The 17,043-nt window shown below is 44.7% G+C and overlaps 1 protein-coding gene across 5 annotated transcripts in view; it reads left to right on the top strand.

The window, feature by feature from the left end:
* The first annotated feature begins 7,702 nt into the window (after nt 1–7,702).
* Nucleotides 7,703–17,043, top strand: part of TFDP1 (transcription factor Dp-1) — a 135,958-nt gene continuing 126,617 nt past the window's right edge. The window contains exons 1-2 of one of the 5 annotated variants that reach the window (XM_032777825.2): nt 7,703–7,858; nt 8,910–8,997. In XM_032777825.2, coding sequence (XP_032633716.1) covers nt 8,986–8,997 — 12 coding nt within the window. In that variant the 5' untranslated portion in view covers nt 7,703–7,858; nt 8,910–8,985. Of the gene's footprint in view, nt 7,859–8,388; nt 8,765–8,909; nt 8,998–17,043 lie in introns of those variants that run through there. The other 4 variants (XM_032777827.2, XM_032777826.2, XM_075061417.1 and 1 more) reach the window with 4 other exon arrangements.

The following is a 17,043-nucleotide window of genomic DNA, read 5'->3' as shown; positions in this document are numbered from 1 at the left end:
CTATAACCCTTTAAATTGATTCCAGAATGACTTTTACAAATCAGCAGCCTCATCATCTCTGCTGTGAAACTCACCTAAGTACTTTACACATATTTGTGTGTATATTGATTTTTTAACCATTTGCAACTCTTTTCTTTTTCCTATTATTAAATCTTTAATTTTAGTTACTAAAGAATTGGCATCATTGTGATTACTGGGTAAGATCCGAGACTCATATTGACCTGGGGATAATTGTCCGGTCCTTTGGAATTGGTGAACCTCACATATGATGAATCAGGTTTTCAATAACTCCTCACTATATTAGATTTGGCTGTCTAGATTGGAGTCAAAGGCTGGAATGCTTAAAGGGAACTGTATTTGGCTTCTTGTTTACTGGTGTGGTATTACAGAATCTGTTTTGTTATCAGCTTGGTGAATCTAATAATAGAATAAACCATCAGTTTTGGGAATTGTCTGCCCTATTCCTTGCAGTCTGCCCTGAGTGTAGCATTCTCAGTGTGGCCTATCCAGGCACCTGGTCACAAACAGAAAAATCACTGAATCAAAGATGACATAGCAAAGGAAGCAAACACATACAGTTTACACAGAAAATAAACATAAAGATGTAACGTTTCTAATACAAGTTACCTGTTGCCTTTGAACAGTTTGGCAGCATGCCCCTCTGCTATAGAGGGGATACTGCGTTCATAAACAGTCCCCTTGCCTTTGAGACCATCCCTCAGTTTTGGAAGACTTTCATTTCAAAGCCCTTCCCTTTTAACAGGGTTTGCGGTTTATTTTCCTTTCTCTCAGACTATGGTAATTCATGGTTTTTCAGAGCAAGTGGGAAATTCCCTCAACTTGATAGGCAGGGTCTCAGTGTCTTCTCATTAACCGTAATAGTACATTATTTGTCTTTTCCTGGCTTGAACTATGGATTGTTAGTTGCGTCTGGTTTTCTGTAAACACCAGGCGTGGGAGGAGTCCCTCCCTGCTGTGAGATATATTTTAAATTGTAGTACACGTAATGAGAATAGTACCCTGTATTCTATATACATAAATACATATAGATTCACAACAGTCTCTATACATATTTTATAATGACCATCAAGTTCAGAACATTACAAGCTTTCATTAAAGCCTTCTTCTCAACATATTTTATACACAGTAACATTGCATACAGCTAGTTGATTCAATTGCTTACTCTTTGGGGTTCAGACCCTCTGTTCTCCGCTTGGGGTGCTGAATTCTGATTGTGTCTGTAGCATTACCCATTAATGAGCCTTATTATACTGGAATCTATAAAATTTCTACAGCAGACCCCCTCTCATGCCTCATATGGCTAAGAGAACAGAGTGCAGATACCAGATCTCATCAAAGGATCATGAACATTTTTATTCTCCCCTGACTCCCGAGATCTTTGATGCTCACTGCAGTGAATGAAAAGACTTGAGAGGCATTCAAAGTCTACCATAAGGATAGAGACTTGAAAAAGTTGGACATATTTTGTAGAAAGATTTATTTAACTTCAAGCCTACACATTTGTAGAGTCAACCATCAAACACTGTTGGCTAGGTACGATTTCTTCAACTGGTATGCAATGTCCAAATTCCTGGATAGAATACCAGAGGAATCCAAGGGGGAGTTTCAGGAAATGTCTATATAAGTCATCTGGTGGTGAGAACATCCTTCCAAGTAGCCCTTGACATGGCAGATTCAGCAGCCAGAGTGATGGTAATTGCAGTCACTAAGTGCCACTCATCTTGGTTGCAATTTTGCTGTATGCCTATGGAATTCCAAAAAACAATAAAGATCTACCTTTTGAGAAAATTAACCCCTTTTCAGAGAAGACAGACGAAGCCCTGCATTCCCTCAAGGATTCTAGGGCTACTTATACACCTTTGGGCATCTACATTCCATCTTCAAAGAGGAAACAATACCATTCTCAATTCCAACAGAAGAAGACATTCTATCCCCCAAGACAGCCTGAACAAGCTAAAAGGTGAGGTGAGTCTCAAAGGAGCCCACCACCACCTCCTTCTGCATTGGCTTTGTCTAAACAACCATCCACCCTGAGGCAGTCTATTTGATCTTTGGTCAAGGTCAGCATATCAATCGATCCAGGTCTACCTTGTCCTCCTCCTCCCTTTTGGAACAATTGTTCCTCAGTGCTTGGAACCTTATTACAATACACCAATAGATTCTGAACACCATGGGACTGGATTATACTGTGCAGTTTCTCTGCATTCCTTCCTTCCACCCATCCCTTCTTTGTCCCTTTTTCAAGGGCCAATCTCACAAGGCTGTTTTCAAACAAGAAATACAGCGTCTTCTGAAGTTGAGAGCCATAGATGAGGTGCCTCTGCAAGACTGGGGAAAGAGGTTTTACTCTCATCATTTCTTCACACCAAAGTCCAAAGGAGATCTGAGGCTTATCCTACCTAGATCAACAAAATAATAAACAAATACATTAAAAAATACAAAGTTTTGCATTGTTTCCCTAGCTTCTATTATTTCTTCTCTGGATCACAATGATTGGTATGCTGCCCTCAAGCCAAAGATGCTTATTTTCATGTGACTATCTACCTAGGCCACAAAAGATTCCCTAGTTTCATGGATGCAAATGCTCATTATCAATGTATAGTCCTCCCTTTTGGCCTGTCATCAGCCCCAAGGGTCTTCACAAAATGCATGACAGTAGTGGTTGCTGACTTCAGAAGAATTGGTTTGAGGCTGCTCCAAGCAACAGACAGAGGCCATCATCAGACAAATCCAGTGCCTTAGGCCTGATACTCAACAAGGGCAAGTCAACCCTGTAATACAGATGATCGAGTTTATTGGGATTGTTCTCAGTTCAAATACAGTAACGGCTTATTTGCCCCAGTCCAAGTTGGAAGAGATTCTGGATTTATGCAATGCCCTCCAGGCCCACCCTCTGATGAAAGTAAGACACTGCCTAAGACTCCCAGGACATATGACGGTTTGCACACATGTACTCAGCATGCCATACTCCATCTAATGTGCATGTAGGGGTAGTTAAAGTCTGTATCATTCATCAAGATATCTGCTGGACATGATGATTCATGTACCTGCAAGATTTCTTTCTTGAACTGGTGGATCCAGCCAACATGTGCAGAGGAGTTGCTTGCTTGCCTCCCTGAGGCAGCAGATTGCTCTCTGATGGTCCAAAATATTTTACTGAACAGCAGAAAACCTTCTACAGGATATGTTACTTTATGAAATGAACATGTTTCTCCATCTGATCTTAGCAATGAGGCATCCTTTCCTTGCAGACTAAACTCCAGGACATCCTGGAATATTTGCTGTACCTGAACAAACGAGGTCTCTCAGTTAGTTCCCTAAGGGTTCTCCTGGCTGCAGTTTCAGTTTTCCACCCTCTGATAGGGGGTAGATTGGTGTTTTCTAATCCCATGACTATTAGATTCTTAAAGAGTATAGATAGACTCTATCCACCTTTCACCTCAACCAAACAATATACACCTCTACCCCGATATGTGACCCGATATAACAACGGATATAACATGGGGGGAGGCAGGGCTGCGCACTCCAGCGGATCAAAGCAAGTTCGATATAATGCAGTTTCACCGATAATGTGGTAAGATTTTTTGGCTCCCGAGGACAGCGTTATATTGAGGTAGAGGTGTACTTACAATCTTTCTTTCTCAAGACACATAATCATGAGTCAGGGCTTCTCCTTTTACAGGGTGAAAGGAGGGTTTCGGGGCTCCAGCATGTATATGTGTGTAGGGGGAGCCGGCGGGCTTGCCTCTGCAAAGTGGGGGTTCACCGTGCTGCCTATGGAAGATAGGATTGTCCTCTGTGGGGCCACTGCTTTGGTGCTTCTCCTCTGTGGAGATCTATTTGGCATCAGAGGAATCCACCCATAAAAAAAAAAATGCTCCCAGCTGCCAGAGGCGGCTCTATGTTTTTTGCCACCTCAAGCATGGCAGTCAGGAAGCCTTCGGCGATGTTTCTGCAGGACGTCCGCCGGTCACGCAGATTCTGCAGTGGTTCTACGGGTGATCTGCTGGTCCTGTGGGATTGGCAGACCTCCCGCAGAAATGCCGCCGAAGGCTCCCTGACTTCCGCCCTCATGTTGACCAGTACGCTGCCCCCCCATCCCAGCTTGCCGCCCCAGGCACACACTTGCTGCGCTAGTGCCTGGAGCCACCCCTGCCAGCTGCACTGGGGTCCTTTTTACTTCAGCCTCTTGTTTGGAAGGTCTACTTCATCCAATTAGCTATAGAGGCACATCATTGTCTTTGAGTGCTAAGGAACTGTTGCTTGGCAGAGTCATTGACTTCGCTGATGTTGGCACAGGGTACTTCAGTGATGAAGCCGCCCCATTGGGTTAATTGGGGGTAGGGAGCTTGATCTGCTCTTACATGGGTGAGAACTGAATTTGAGAGCTCAATATCCTTTGCTGACATAGAATTTATTTTCAAGTTCTTACCCTTTGAAGCAATCTGTGCCTGCATCTTGTCATAAAGAGATGGTTAAGGGTTAATGTCTCTTTTACCTGTAAAGGGTTAAGAAGCTCAGTGAACCTGGCTGACACTTGACCAGAGGACCAATGGAGGGACAAGATACTTTCAAATCTTGGTGGAGGGAAGTCTTTGTGCTGTTTCTTTTGTTCGTTGTTTGCTCTTGGGGCTAAGAGGGACCAGACGTACACCCAGGTGTTCCCAATCTTTCTGAATCAGTCTTTCATGTTTCAAAATTGTAAGTATAGCCAGGCAAGGCAGATTAGTCTTATGTTTGTTTTCTTAACTTGTAAATGTGTCTTTTGCTGGAAGGATTTTACCTCTGTTTGCTGTAACTTTGAATCTAGCAGGGGGGGGGGGGTCCCTCTAGTCTATATGAATCTGAAAACCCTGAAAAGCATTTTCCATCCTGATTTTACAGAGATAAATTTTACCTTTTCTTTCTTTAATTAAAAGCTTTCTTTTTAAGAACATGATTGATTTTTCCTTGTTTTAAAATCCAAGGGATTGAGTCTGAACTCACCAGGGATTGGTGGGGGGAAAGATGGGAGGGGAGGTTAATCCCTCTTTGTTTTAAGATCCAAGGAGTTTGGATCTGTGTGAAGCTTCCCAAGGCAACCCAGGGAGGGGATAGTCTGGGGGGAAAAGGAGGGGATGGTTAATGGTTTGGGTCTTGGGTTCCCAGGAAGGTTTTGGGGGAATAGGAAGTGTGCCAAACACTATATTTTTGGCTGGTGGCAGCGTACCAAATTTAAGCTAGTAATTAAGCTTAAAAGTGATCATGCAGGTCCCTACTTTTTGGATGCTAAAGTTCAAAGTGGGGAAAAAACCTATGACAGCATCACTCGGACTTTCAGAGTCTAACTGGAATGCCACAAGTTGGGATATTTCTTCAGTGCATGAGGTGACATCATTCTGCAGGCAAATCAGGCATTTCTGCATATTGTGGTCAACTCTTGAAATAGATGATGCAAAGAAAAGAGGCTATTTTGTACAATAGTTTTGCCACATTGACAAACATATGTGAAAGAAAATCGAGTAGCAAAGCATAGAAAAAGCCAACACTAAAAGATTTCTGGCACCATGAACACCAACCAGATGCTGATGCTCCAAAATACCTGAGAAATGCAAAGTACAGGAGCATCCTGAGTTAGGCATTAGTGTGCTGAGAAACAGTCAAGACTTGCTCTGAAGCAAGCATTGAAGTTCTGGGGCAGATATCATAGTGATAAAGAAAAATCCACCCAGGTGTGGACATGCCAAAGCATGGGAGCTGGAGAATTCAGGGGAAAAAAAAAAGCATTGCCTAAACACCGCAGCAGACATAAAGCACAACAGAAAAACAAGTGCCAAACCTCCTCAGCACACACTAGAATTGTTCATCCAATTACCTCACAAGTACTTTATGCAACTGCATTGGACTGCCTCGAAGGTATGACTAATATGGTAAGGTTACATAACAAGTGTCAACAGAACAGCAGTTCTCAGACTGTGGGTCGGGACTCCAAAGTGGATCGGGATCTCATTTCAACGGGGTCGCCAGGGCTGGCTTAGAGTTGCTGAGGCCTGGAACCAAATCCAAAGCCCGAACTGAACCTCAGGCTTCAACCCTGGGTGTCAGGGCTAGGTTACAGGACCCCTGCTAGGGCTGAAGCCTTTGGGCTTTGCCCCCCGATCCCTCCCACCGCCAGGGGTGGTGGGGCTCAGGCTTCGGTCCCCCCCTTCTGGGGTTGTGTAGTAATTTTTGTTGTCAGAAGGGGGTTATGGTGCAATGAAGTTTGAGAATCCCTGCAATAGAAGAATTTGAGCAACAAAGAAATCTTTTCTCCAAATGGTGCTGCTTTGCTGACCGTGATCAAGAAAGAACTGACTCAAACATTTGGAGAGAAGCAGGCTGGCATGCCATAGCTAGCAGTAGACCTGTTTCGTGCTCCATCCTACTACTGCTGCTCTCAGTGGTTTAAAAGTCTCTAGAGCTAAGTCTTTTTTCCTGGTCTGCACAGATGTTATCACAAGATATTTTTGTCCTTACCTATTCTTTCTTTGTAAGGGGATAAATCAGTCACCAATTATTCTCAGTTCAAAAATAATCTCTAGCATATTTTTCCTCTTTGCTTTTAAGCTGTCACTTGCTGCTTAAATAGTAGCTGTCTTCCTCTTGCACAAAAACCTAAAACACTTTTCAAATAAAAGCCTTTGCACCTAATGCCTTATTTTTACATTTCTGAAAGCAGTTTTGTGTACAAGCTCACTTTTCTACAGTCACTGTTTCATCCTTCTATATTTGAAGATTCAAAGGATGTTCCATTTTGCAAAAAGGTCATAGTAGTGTATCCTGATGAAATTATGATTCTCTAAGTTTAAAAAACCTAGCATGGAGGAGAAGAAAAAGGAACCTTAAAAGACCACACACCATGCTATAAAACTTACTGCGCAGTACAATTCTGTCGTTAAGTGCAGTATCTCAATGTGTCTGCTTCAACCAGCAGCTTGCAGAGGAATACATTTGCCCTCTAATTAACTACTTTAATATTACATGTTTAAATGTGGCATTTTAAGTGCCCCTGCCCTGATAATGGTGAGGCAGTGAGTGAGGAGGAAGCATTATTCAGAGGTTGGCTAGGGCTGGTTACTAAAATGCTGTTGCAATGGGTGCAGAGCCTGTACATAAGCCAACACCCTCATGATTTGTTTTGACAGTGAGCGCTGCCATTAATGTGCCCAGCAATATCCTTAGGACAATAGAAGGGAAATGTTCTGCTAGTGAATCTGCGGCTAGGCCCTGCTAAGAAACTGAAGATCCAGCACCTGGGAAAGGTGCCCACAGCCTGCAACCAGGGGTGAAGGAGACATGGGCTGAGTGCCCCAGCCCAGCCATAATCAGCAGAGGCGAGTTATGGTACAGTTTTGATCTTGTCTTCCATTGCTTGACGCCCATAGGTGAGAGGTAGGCAGTTCCGTGCTTACACAGGCCGAGCCACCCCCTCGAGTAACGCCACGTGCCACAGCGCAACTGCTGAGTATCACTGACTAACCGCCAGCTCTCGCGCCCATGCTTCCCGCGCACTTGCTCCTACAGCAGGGCGGGGAGTCCATGGGCGCGAAAAAGCCGCGCATGCGCTTTTCACGGACGGCGGGTGCAGGGACCACTGATCTCTCCGAGTGTGTCCCGTGCGCGGCACGTTACACCTTGTGACGTCAGCGCGCAGCGTCACGCCGGTGGGACGTACAAAAGTGTAAGTTTCAATTTTTTTTTTTTCTACCAACGGAGAAAAATTTCTAGGGCCGCGTCCGCGCGCTGGAGCCGGGGAGGGGCGGCTGCGCCCCCGCCCCCATACAGGGAGCCCTCCGAGGGGAGGGGGGAGCCTGCGCAGGTGTGCGGGGAGCGGGGCAGGAGGGACACACTTGGGGGGGCTGGAAGGGAGGGACGCGGGGACAGGGAAGAGTGAGACTGACACGTGCTGGGGGCGAGCGGGAGCGAGATCCCCCGATGGGGGCTGGGGCCAGTGACAGCCCAGGAGCCCCCTTCCCCCAGCATTGGAGGCCCGTGAGCTGCACATGTGCAGTCGGCGTCCCCCGCCGTGTCTCTGCAGAGCGGCGCTGTAGGGGCGGGCGGGGGACGGAGGGAGGCTGCTGTCCGCCGGCGGCCGCTCAGGTGCAGGCACCGTTCGGCATGTGGGAGGTGCTGCTGCGCCGGAGGATGGGTTGGGCGGGACGTGGGGAGGGGGCGCGGGATCTGCCCGGGGGGTGGGGGATACCCCCAATGGGGAGGGGGGAAGATGGTGCCTCCGGCCCCTGAGTCGGCCGAGCCCGGTGCCTCGCGCGGCCCCGCGCCGGCTTGGGCGGGCTGGCGGGCCCCGGGGATCTGAGGCTCTGTTGGGGCTGCCAGTCTGCGAGGAGCCGCAGAGGCGCCGTGTCCTCCCTCGCTTCCAGTCGGGGCTGCGGCCAGTCTGCCTGCGCCCGCTGCTGGGTACGGGGGGCTGGCCCCAGAGGCCTAGCGTCTGGTGAAGCTGACAGGTCCGGCACGGAGGGACGCCCCCGCTCCCATGCAGAGGCCTGGCCTTGAGGGGAGGAGGGGTGTCGGGTAATGTTGCAGAGGGCGCAGCTGGACCGTGACCGGCCCGGTGTGGGCTTAGGCTGCCTGTGCAGGCCGCCTGCTGGGCTCCCCCGTTTATGTTTGGGGTGGGGAGGCCCCTCGCTCTAGAGTGCGAATTGTGACAGCTTCCCCGAGCTGGAGGGAGGTCGTTCCCCTGTGGGGGTTGTGAGGCTGATCACCGAGAGTAAGTTGATGATGCCAGGAAACTTTTTATATATTGCAAGACATGTTCTAAAGTATAGGAATTTCTGCTTGTAGTTAATAAATTACATTTTACAGTCTTCTGACATTCACTATTATAGCTGGTGTTGTCTTGACTTTCTTTTTAGAAAATAACATCACTGTTCCCGTTTCCTTCTGTGGACATCAAGTATTTAAGCGGCTTGATTTTTAGGCATTGGTAACATGGCAAAAGATGTAAGTATATTTGTTTCATATTATGTGGAAGTATGAGTAATAGAAGATTTCCATGTTCTTGCTAATAAAAATAAAGCAGGCCATACATCCCACAGATGGCATTAGGGGATATGAAGACCTGCTTTTTATATCTTATTTAAAATAAAGTTTGCAGTACATCTGTCACTGTTTTTACATAAAAAGGTTAGAATAGAATTATTAGCTCTCGTACTGTAAAAAGGCTTAAGATTTGACAGAATCTGCAGACATTTATTCTGTGCAACAAAACAAAAAGCCACCATTTTGCTGAAAAGCATTTGTGATGCAGGCATTTTGTGTTACTTGTGGTAGAGATTATGAAAACTGCTTTTCACTGTTGTGCTGGGCTTTAAAAAAAAACAACGTATAATGACATTATTGTTCAATCTAAGTTTTGTCAGTCAAGTACCTTATTAAGTTACCTGTTTGTTGATAAAACAGGTGCATCAGGAACACCACTGTCAGTGTTGCCCTACAATTCAACCCTGTTTAGGGGGTTAGAGGGTCCTTCTTTTTTCCGCCTTCTATTCTGAGACAGACAAAATAAACCTAGTTAATGCCAACAGGAATTGGCCTAGGGTAACTATGATTTTTCCACATAGTGCATAAAATTCAAGCTGCTACCACTCACCTCTAGGTTAATAAAAGGGAGTCTATCTCTTGAGCTATCTATTCTTACAGTTCCCTTTTTAATACCTCTGTAACTATCAGAAAAATTGTCTTTATATTTAAATGTAAACGAACTTCTGTTCACTAATAGTCCTCATTTAATATCATTAGGCTTTCATAGTTACGTGTTACATTGCTAGTAAGGTACTCTGATGTTCTGATTTGCATATTGATATGTTTTTTGCTTATTTTCCAAAAAAAATAACACTAAGAAAAACAGCATTTTAAAAGAAGGTTTTAGATTGTGGCACAATATTTGGTGTGAGAAGGGGTTGCAACCTTCCAAACAGTGAGAGACAGACAGACAACTTAAGTAATCCTTGGTTTAAAGAATTAATATTGTAGAGCTCCGAAGTGGTTTAAAAACCACTACCCCCTCCCCCCCAATGAGTAGGGCAGCAACCAGACAGAAAAACAGTCAGTCAAGCCTTGCCAGGAAAAGACAAAGGAAGTGAATTATGTTAAAGATAACTGAGGGTCTTATGGGTGGTGGGAGAAAAGAAAGTAGGCGCATTGAGAGTTTGAAATAAAAGATGGTTAAAAATGACAGATACTCAAGTCCTTTTGTTTAAATCCCTCCTAGGCTATGTCTACACTACGGACCTTACAGCTGTACTGCTGCAAGGTTTCCTATGTAGCTGCTCTACACTAGCAGGAGAGCATCTTCTGCCAACATAGCACTGTTCACACTGGTGCTTTTATTGGCGAAATGTATGTTGGTCAGAGGTGTAGGTTTTTTCACGTCCCTGACCGGCAAGTTTTGCTGACCAAAAATAAAAGTGTGTGAGGGAGAATTTAGAAAACTAGGAAATGAGGAAGAACTTAATGAATATTGATGAAAGGCATGTAAGGAGAGTACTTGGGGAATAAAAGTGTTTGCCACTCATCCAGTTCAGTTGATATGGATCATAAGATATTAGGACACCTTGCAAACTTAATGTATAGTTTAGTGTAGTCGTTCTCAAACTTTTGTACTGGTGATCCTTTACCTATAGCAAGCCCCTGAGTGCAACCCCCCATATAAAAAAGTGTTTTTAATTTAAATATTTAACACCATTATAAATGCTGGAGGCAAAATGGGGTATAGGGTGGAGGCTGACAGCTCACGACTCCCCAGGTAATAATCTTGTGACCCCTTGAGGGGTCCCAACCCCCAGTTTCAGAACCCCTGGTTTAGTGGTAGACAACTGATGGGTACTAATTGCTTTTTGCCAATTTTCAAAAAGGGAAAGAAGAGTGAACCTGATAATTACTGTTCAAAGCCTTACTTCTGTCCTTAGTGAAATAATGGAACAAATTACAGGAGGGGAAAAAAAATGCCTCATTTTTTAGGCCTTGATCCTACAAAGACTTGCACATGTTTAACTTTAAGTATGTGCATAATCCTGTAGACTTCAGTAGAACTGTTCATGTGTGTAAAAAAAATTAAGTGTGTGCATTATTCTGAAGGAGTAGAACCTTATTGGATAATTTACACTGAGCAGTAAGCAGTATAAATGTATAAAGAATATTTCTTTCCAAACAAAATCTGTCCCTTTTCTTAAAAAATTACAAAATTAATAGCTAAACAGAGGGATTAAAGAAATAATATTTGGATTTTACTAAAACATTTGGTAAAGCTTCCAAAATCTTTATTTGAAAACTTTAGTGACATGGATATAGTGTCATGTAGACTGAAAATTGGCCAGAGGATTGTGAACAACTGATAATGATAAATGGCACAGTATTGAGTTTGGGGAAAGTACTAATGGATTTTTTTCTAATGGGTAATGTTCAAAAGCTATTGCAAAGTCTGTGGTAGCTCCAGTCATAAATAACCTCTTCTCTGAAGAAGAGGGAGTACAGAGGACTTCACAATTAATATTAAATATAGAAGAGTTGAAAACACCAGTGAGGATAGAGAAATAATGCAAAGGGGTGTAGAGTGAGTTAAAAACATAGGTGGGTGAATCCAAATTAATTAAAAAAAAATACAGGCTAATATTTGAGGAAAATAATCAGAACACAAATATTCAATAGGAGGGAGAAACCCTGAAATCTGTGATGCTCAAAGAGATATAGGAGTGAAGATAGAGAACAGCTCAGTTATGAAATTCCAGAATGATCTGGCAGCGAAAATGACCAGTGTCATTTTTGGCTAAAGAAGCAGAGGTATCACATAGATTGGAAAGGTAATCAGCAGAACTATACAGAGAGTAACTGAACTCATTTACTGAAAGACCAAAGGGGACACTCATTACTAAAAGACTTGAAACTGATTGGTTGTCATCTCTTCTTTGAATTTAAAGTTATTTAAGGGGTGGAAGGAATAACTTGCTAGGGAAGGTTGAGATTAAAAATGTGTAGCCTGGCTCATTGACAATAGAGAGGGAGCAAAGACCATGGTGTTTGAAGTGTGTTTGTAGCTTGGAGATAAGGGAAATCATATTATCCTTACTTTAGCAGTGATCAGTTCTGAGGGTCTTGCAGCAGGTCAGTTTCTGATGAGAGGAATTGAGGTCCCGGAGTTGCATATGATGTAACTTTTTTTTTTTTTTTTTTTATTTAAACAATGTGTACATGTTCTCATCTACCTTACTCCCGTGAGTCCTTTTGATCTTAAACCAAATTAGACCCAGCCATGCTTGGGGAATCCCAGAAACCTCAGCTCAGTCACCACTTCTGTTTTTAATGGCTGACTGTCTTTGTTACTGTCACTTTAGAACATAAAAACAGCCATATTGGGTCAGACCAAAGGTCCATCTAGCCCAGTATCCTGTCTTCTGACAGTGACCTATGCCAGATGCCCCAGAGGCAAGAACAGAATAGGTAATCATCAAGTGATGTATCCCCTGTCATCCAATCCCAGCTTCTGGCAAAACAGAGGCTAGGGACTCTGTCCCTGCCCATCCTGGCTAATAGCCATTGATGGACCTATCCTCCATGAACTTACCTAGTTCTTTTTTGAACCCAGTTATAGTCTTGGCTTCACAACATCCTCTGGTAAGGAGTTCCACAAGTTCACTCTGCGTTGTATGGAAAAAATACTTAGTGCTGTTTGTTTTTAAACCTGCCTAGTCCATGTGTTATGAGAGGGAGTAAATAACAGTTCCTTATTTACTTTCTCCATGCCAGTCATGATTTTATAGACCTCTATAATATCCTCTCTTGTCGTCTCTTTTCCAAGCTGAAAAGTCCCAATTTTATTTATTTCTCCTCATATGGAAGCCGTTCCATACTCCTAATAATTTTTGTTGCCCTTTTCCAAGTCAATATATTTTTTATTTTTTTTTTAAATTGGGCAACGGCGTCTGCACACAGTATTCGAAATGTGAGCGTATCATGGCTTTATATAGAGGCAATGTGATATTTTCTGTTTCTTAAGAATTCCCAACATTCTGTAGGCTTTTTTTTTTTTTTTTACTGGTGCTGCACATTGAATGTATGTTTCAGAGATCTATCCACATTATTCAAAATCTTTCTGAGTGTAACAGTTATTTAGATTACTAATTTTATATGTATAGTTAGGATTGTTTTCCATTTGTGTTACTTTGCGTTTCATAACATTGAATTTCATCTGTCTTTTGTTCCATGTGACCCGTTTTGTGAGATCCTTTGCTAGCTCTTTGGAATCTGCTTGAGTATCTATCTTGAATAGCTTTGTATCATCTGCAATTTTACCACCTTACTGTTTACCCTTTCTCCAGATATTTATGAAATAAATATTAAATAGGACGGTGCCAGTACGACCACTGGGGGACACCACTCCATACTCTTTCCATTCTGAAAACTGACCATTCATTCCTACCCTTTGATTTTCCTGTTTTTAACCAGTTACCAGTCCATGAGATGACCTTCCCTCCTATCTTAGAGCCTTTGGTGAGGGACCTTGTCAGAGGCTTTTGAAATCTAAGTACTCTATATCACTTGCTCCCCTTGTCCCATGCTTGTTGACGCTGTCTCAAGAATTCTAGTAATTGTTGAGGCATGATTTCCATTACCAAAACATGTTGACTCTTCCCACCAAATTATGTTATCTGTGCGTCTTGACGATTCTGTTCTTTACTATAGTTCAACCAGTTGCCTGGTACTGAAGTCAGGTTACCGGCCTGTAATTGCTGGGATCGCCTCGGAAGCCTTTTTAAAAATTGGCGTCAAATTAGGTATCCTCCAGTCATTTGGTACAGAAGCTGATTAATGATAGGTTACAAACTACAGTTCAGCAATTTCACATTTGAGTTCCTTCAGAACTCTTTGTAAATCCATCCGGTCCTGATCACTTTACTTTTTAGTTTATCAGTTGTTCCTAAACCTCCTTCGTGACACTTCAATCTGCGACAGTTCCTCAGATTTGTCACCTAAAAAATTGGCTCAGGTTGGGAATTTCCTCACATCCTCAGCCATGAAGGACTGTGCAAATAATTAATTTAGGTTTGGCTAACTTGCAGGTGTGCGCACTGAGAGTTACACCTGTCTTTGTACAGCTGTGTAGGAAAGCGCTGGAGTGTGGCCACACTGACAGCTACCAGCGCTGCAGTGTGGCCACATTCGCAGCGGTGTTGGGCGTGGTGCATTATGGACAGCTATCCACAGAGCACTCGTTCCATTTTGGCACTGTGGGTTGTGGGAGGGGGTGGAGGGAGGTCATTCTTCTTCCTGTCCAGCGTTCCGTGATGCATCGCTTCAATCCCAGCAACCCTGTGTTTTCCGTCTACATCTGGCACCATCTTGACTCTCTCAACAGTCTCTGCAGCACGATTTCTCTGGGAAATGGAGCCCGAACTGCTGAGGAGTATGCTGACGAGTCTCGCCAGCAACTCACGTTTGGCAGTTGAGCTATTCCTTAAGATTCAAAGTGATGAGGAGTCCAACTATGATAGCGAGTGCCTTGACGCGTATGACACTAAATTGCTTCTGGCATTCACGGAAATGCTCAGCACCGTGGAACGCCGCTTTTGGGCTCGGGAAACAAGCACTGAGTGGTGGGATCATATCGTCATGGAAGTTTGGGATGACGAGCAGTGGCTGCAGAACTTTCAGATGAGAAAAGCCACTTTCATGGGACTGTGTGAGGAGCTCGCCCCCACCCCGCGGCGTAAGGACACGAGATTGAGAGCTGCCCTACCGGTGGAGAAGTGGGTGGCTATTGCAGTCTGGAAGCTGGCAACTCCAGACAGCTACCGATCGGTCGGGAACCAGTTTGGAGAGGGAAAGTAGACCATTGGAATTGTTTTGATGAAAGTTCGCAGGACCATTAATCGTATCCTGCTAAGAACAATCGTGACTCTGGGGAACGTGCAGGACATTGTGGATGGCTTTGCACAAATGAGTTTCCCTAACTGTGGAGGGGCGATAGATGGGACGCATTCCTCTTCTGGCACCACCCCACCTAGCATCCAAGTATGTTAATCAGAAGGGGTATTTCTCTGTGGTTCTCCAGGCGCTTGTGGATCACCGTGGGCATTTCATTGACATTAACATAGGATGGCCTGGAAAGGTGCATGATGCACGCATCTTTCGGAACAGTGGCATGTTCAGGAAGCTGCAGGCTGGGACTTTTCCCCCAGACTGAAAGATCACAGTTGGGGACATTGAAAAGCCCATTGTGATCCTTGGAGACCTCGCTTATCCGTTAATGCCTTGGCTCATGAAACGATATACAGGGAAGCTTGACAGGAGCAAGGACTGGTTCAACTACAGACTGAGCCGGTGCCGAATGACTGTGGAGTGTGCTTTTGGCCGTTTAAAGGGGCACTGGCGATCTCTGTATGGGAAACTAGATTTGGGGGAAAGCAGCATCCCTGCGATTATATCCGCGTGCTGTACCCTCCGTAATATTTGTGAAGGGAAGGGTAAAAGATTCAGTCAGGCATGGACCTCTGAGGTTCAGTGCCTGGAGTCTGAATTTGCACAGCCAGAGAGCAGGGCTACTAGAGAGGCCCGGCACAGGGCTGCAAGGATTAGGGATGCATTGAGGGTGGAATTTTGAGGCTGAAAGCCAACAGTAATGTTTGATGCTTTGCACGGGAGCGAAGTGCAGTGGTTACAATGTTAGTAGGAATCTGTGTTCCCTAAGCTGATTTGCAGTGCCTGTTTCTTTCCTGGGCTAAGGTATCTTTGACTCTGCAATAATAAAGACTGTTTTCAAAGCCAAGAATTCATTTATTGAAAAGAAAATAACTTTATTGACAGACACACAACATTTCGGGAACCTAAAAGGGCAGGGGGGTGGGGTGGGGATCTGTACAGTCACAGGTTTGAATATGTCCTGTCTGGAGTGCTGTGCAATGACTGCTGCACTTCAGGATTCCTGTACTGCATGGTGATGGGGGTTGAGTGCAGAGAATAAGGGTCGTAGTTCTCAGGGCTGGTTGGTGAACGTACAGGGGTTGAAGGCAGCTAGTGGTGGTGAGAACCTGGATGCTGGGGAAGGGGGTTTTGAGCTGACATTGAGGCACAAGGGAAAGAGTTTTGGGACAGGGCAGGGGGGGCGTGGCACGGTAGTGCTCTGCCTGCATGGCTACGAGCGCCTGGATAGAGTCCACTTGACGCGCCACGATGCTTTTCTTCCTGGCCGCTGCATTTCTCTGGCAGATCCTGCTTTCCCTTTCCCTCCAGTCCTGCAGTTTTGATTCTCTGTGTCACAGTGATCCATAACTGCTTGTAGCATGTCTTTGCTTTTTCGCGGCTTCTTCTGGAGGTTTTGGAGTCTTTGAGCTGTTGATAACACGGGCAGTCGAGATCTCAAGGTTGCTTGTGGAAAGGAGAAAAAGGCAACACTTAACAGAGGCAGCATTGTTTATATCAGACAATTATTCCCACACAATGAAGGAGTTTACAGTCTTCACAATAGCATAATTTTCCCATACCAAAGAGAGTGCACATAACCCATGGGAGCCCTGAAATGGTGAGTAAGGGAGACTGATTGCTTCAGGGCTGTACTGTCCTCGGGGTTTCTTAGCGTTGGGGAAAGCAAACAGCTGCAGGGGGCACCTACCCTGAACACTCTCCCAACATTTTCCACAGGAGTTGATCCTGGAAGATATCTCGCCGCTGCAGGTCACTTGGGAAGAGCGCGAGGGTCTTCTACAGCAATGTAGGTTCCACCCTGTTTCTTGCAACGTTCCCCCCACCCCTCACGGCACAGTGGTGTGGACGGGTTAGCCTGACTGGGACAAGGACCACAGTGGTTCTCCCAATAAACTTGTGCAAGCGCATTGCCCACACTCTGGCTGAAACTTTTGAAGAGATTACCGAGGCCGATTACCGTGATGTGATAGACCACATCAATGGGCTATTCCACATCTAGGCATGCATGCATGCATGCAGCCCAACCCCCCCCTCCTCTCCTGAAACATTTCCAACCTGAAAATAAAAGCT

This window comes from Chelonoidis abingdonii, chromosome 1, assembly GCF_003597395.2.
Source record: "Chelonoidis abingdonii isolate Lonesome George chromosome 1, CheloAbing_2.0, whole genome shotgun sequence".
Taxonomy (NCBI): Eukaryota; Metazoa; Chordata; order Testudines; family Testudinidae; genus Chelonoidis; species Chelonoidis abingdonii.
Note: the sequence above shows the minus strand (reverse complement) of the source record. Positions and strands in the feature narration are given on the sequence as shown.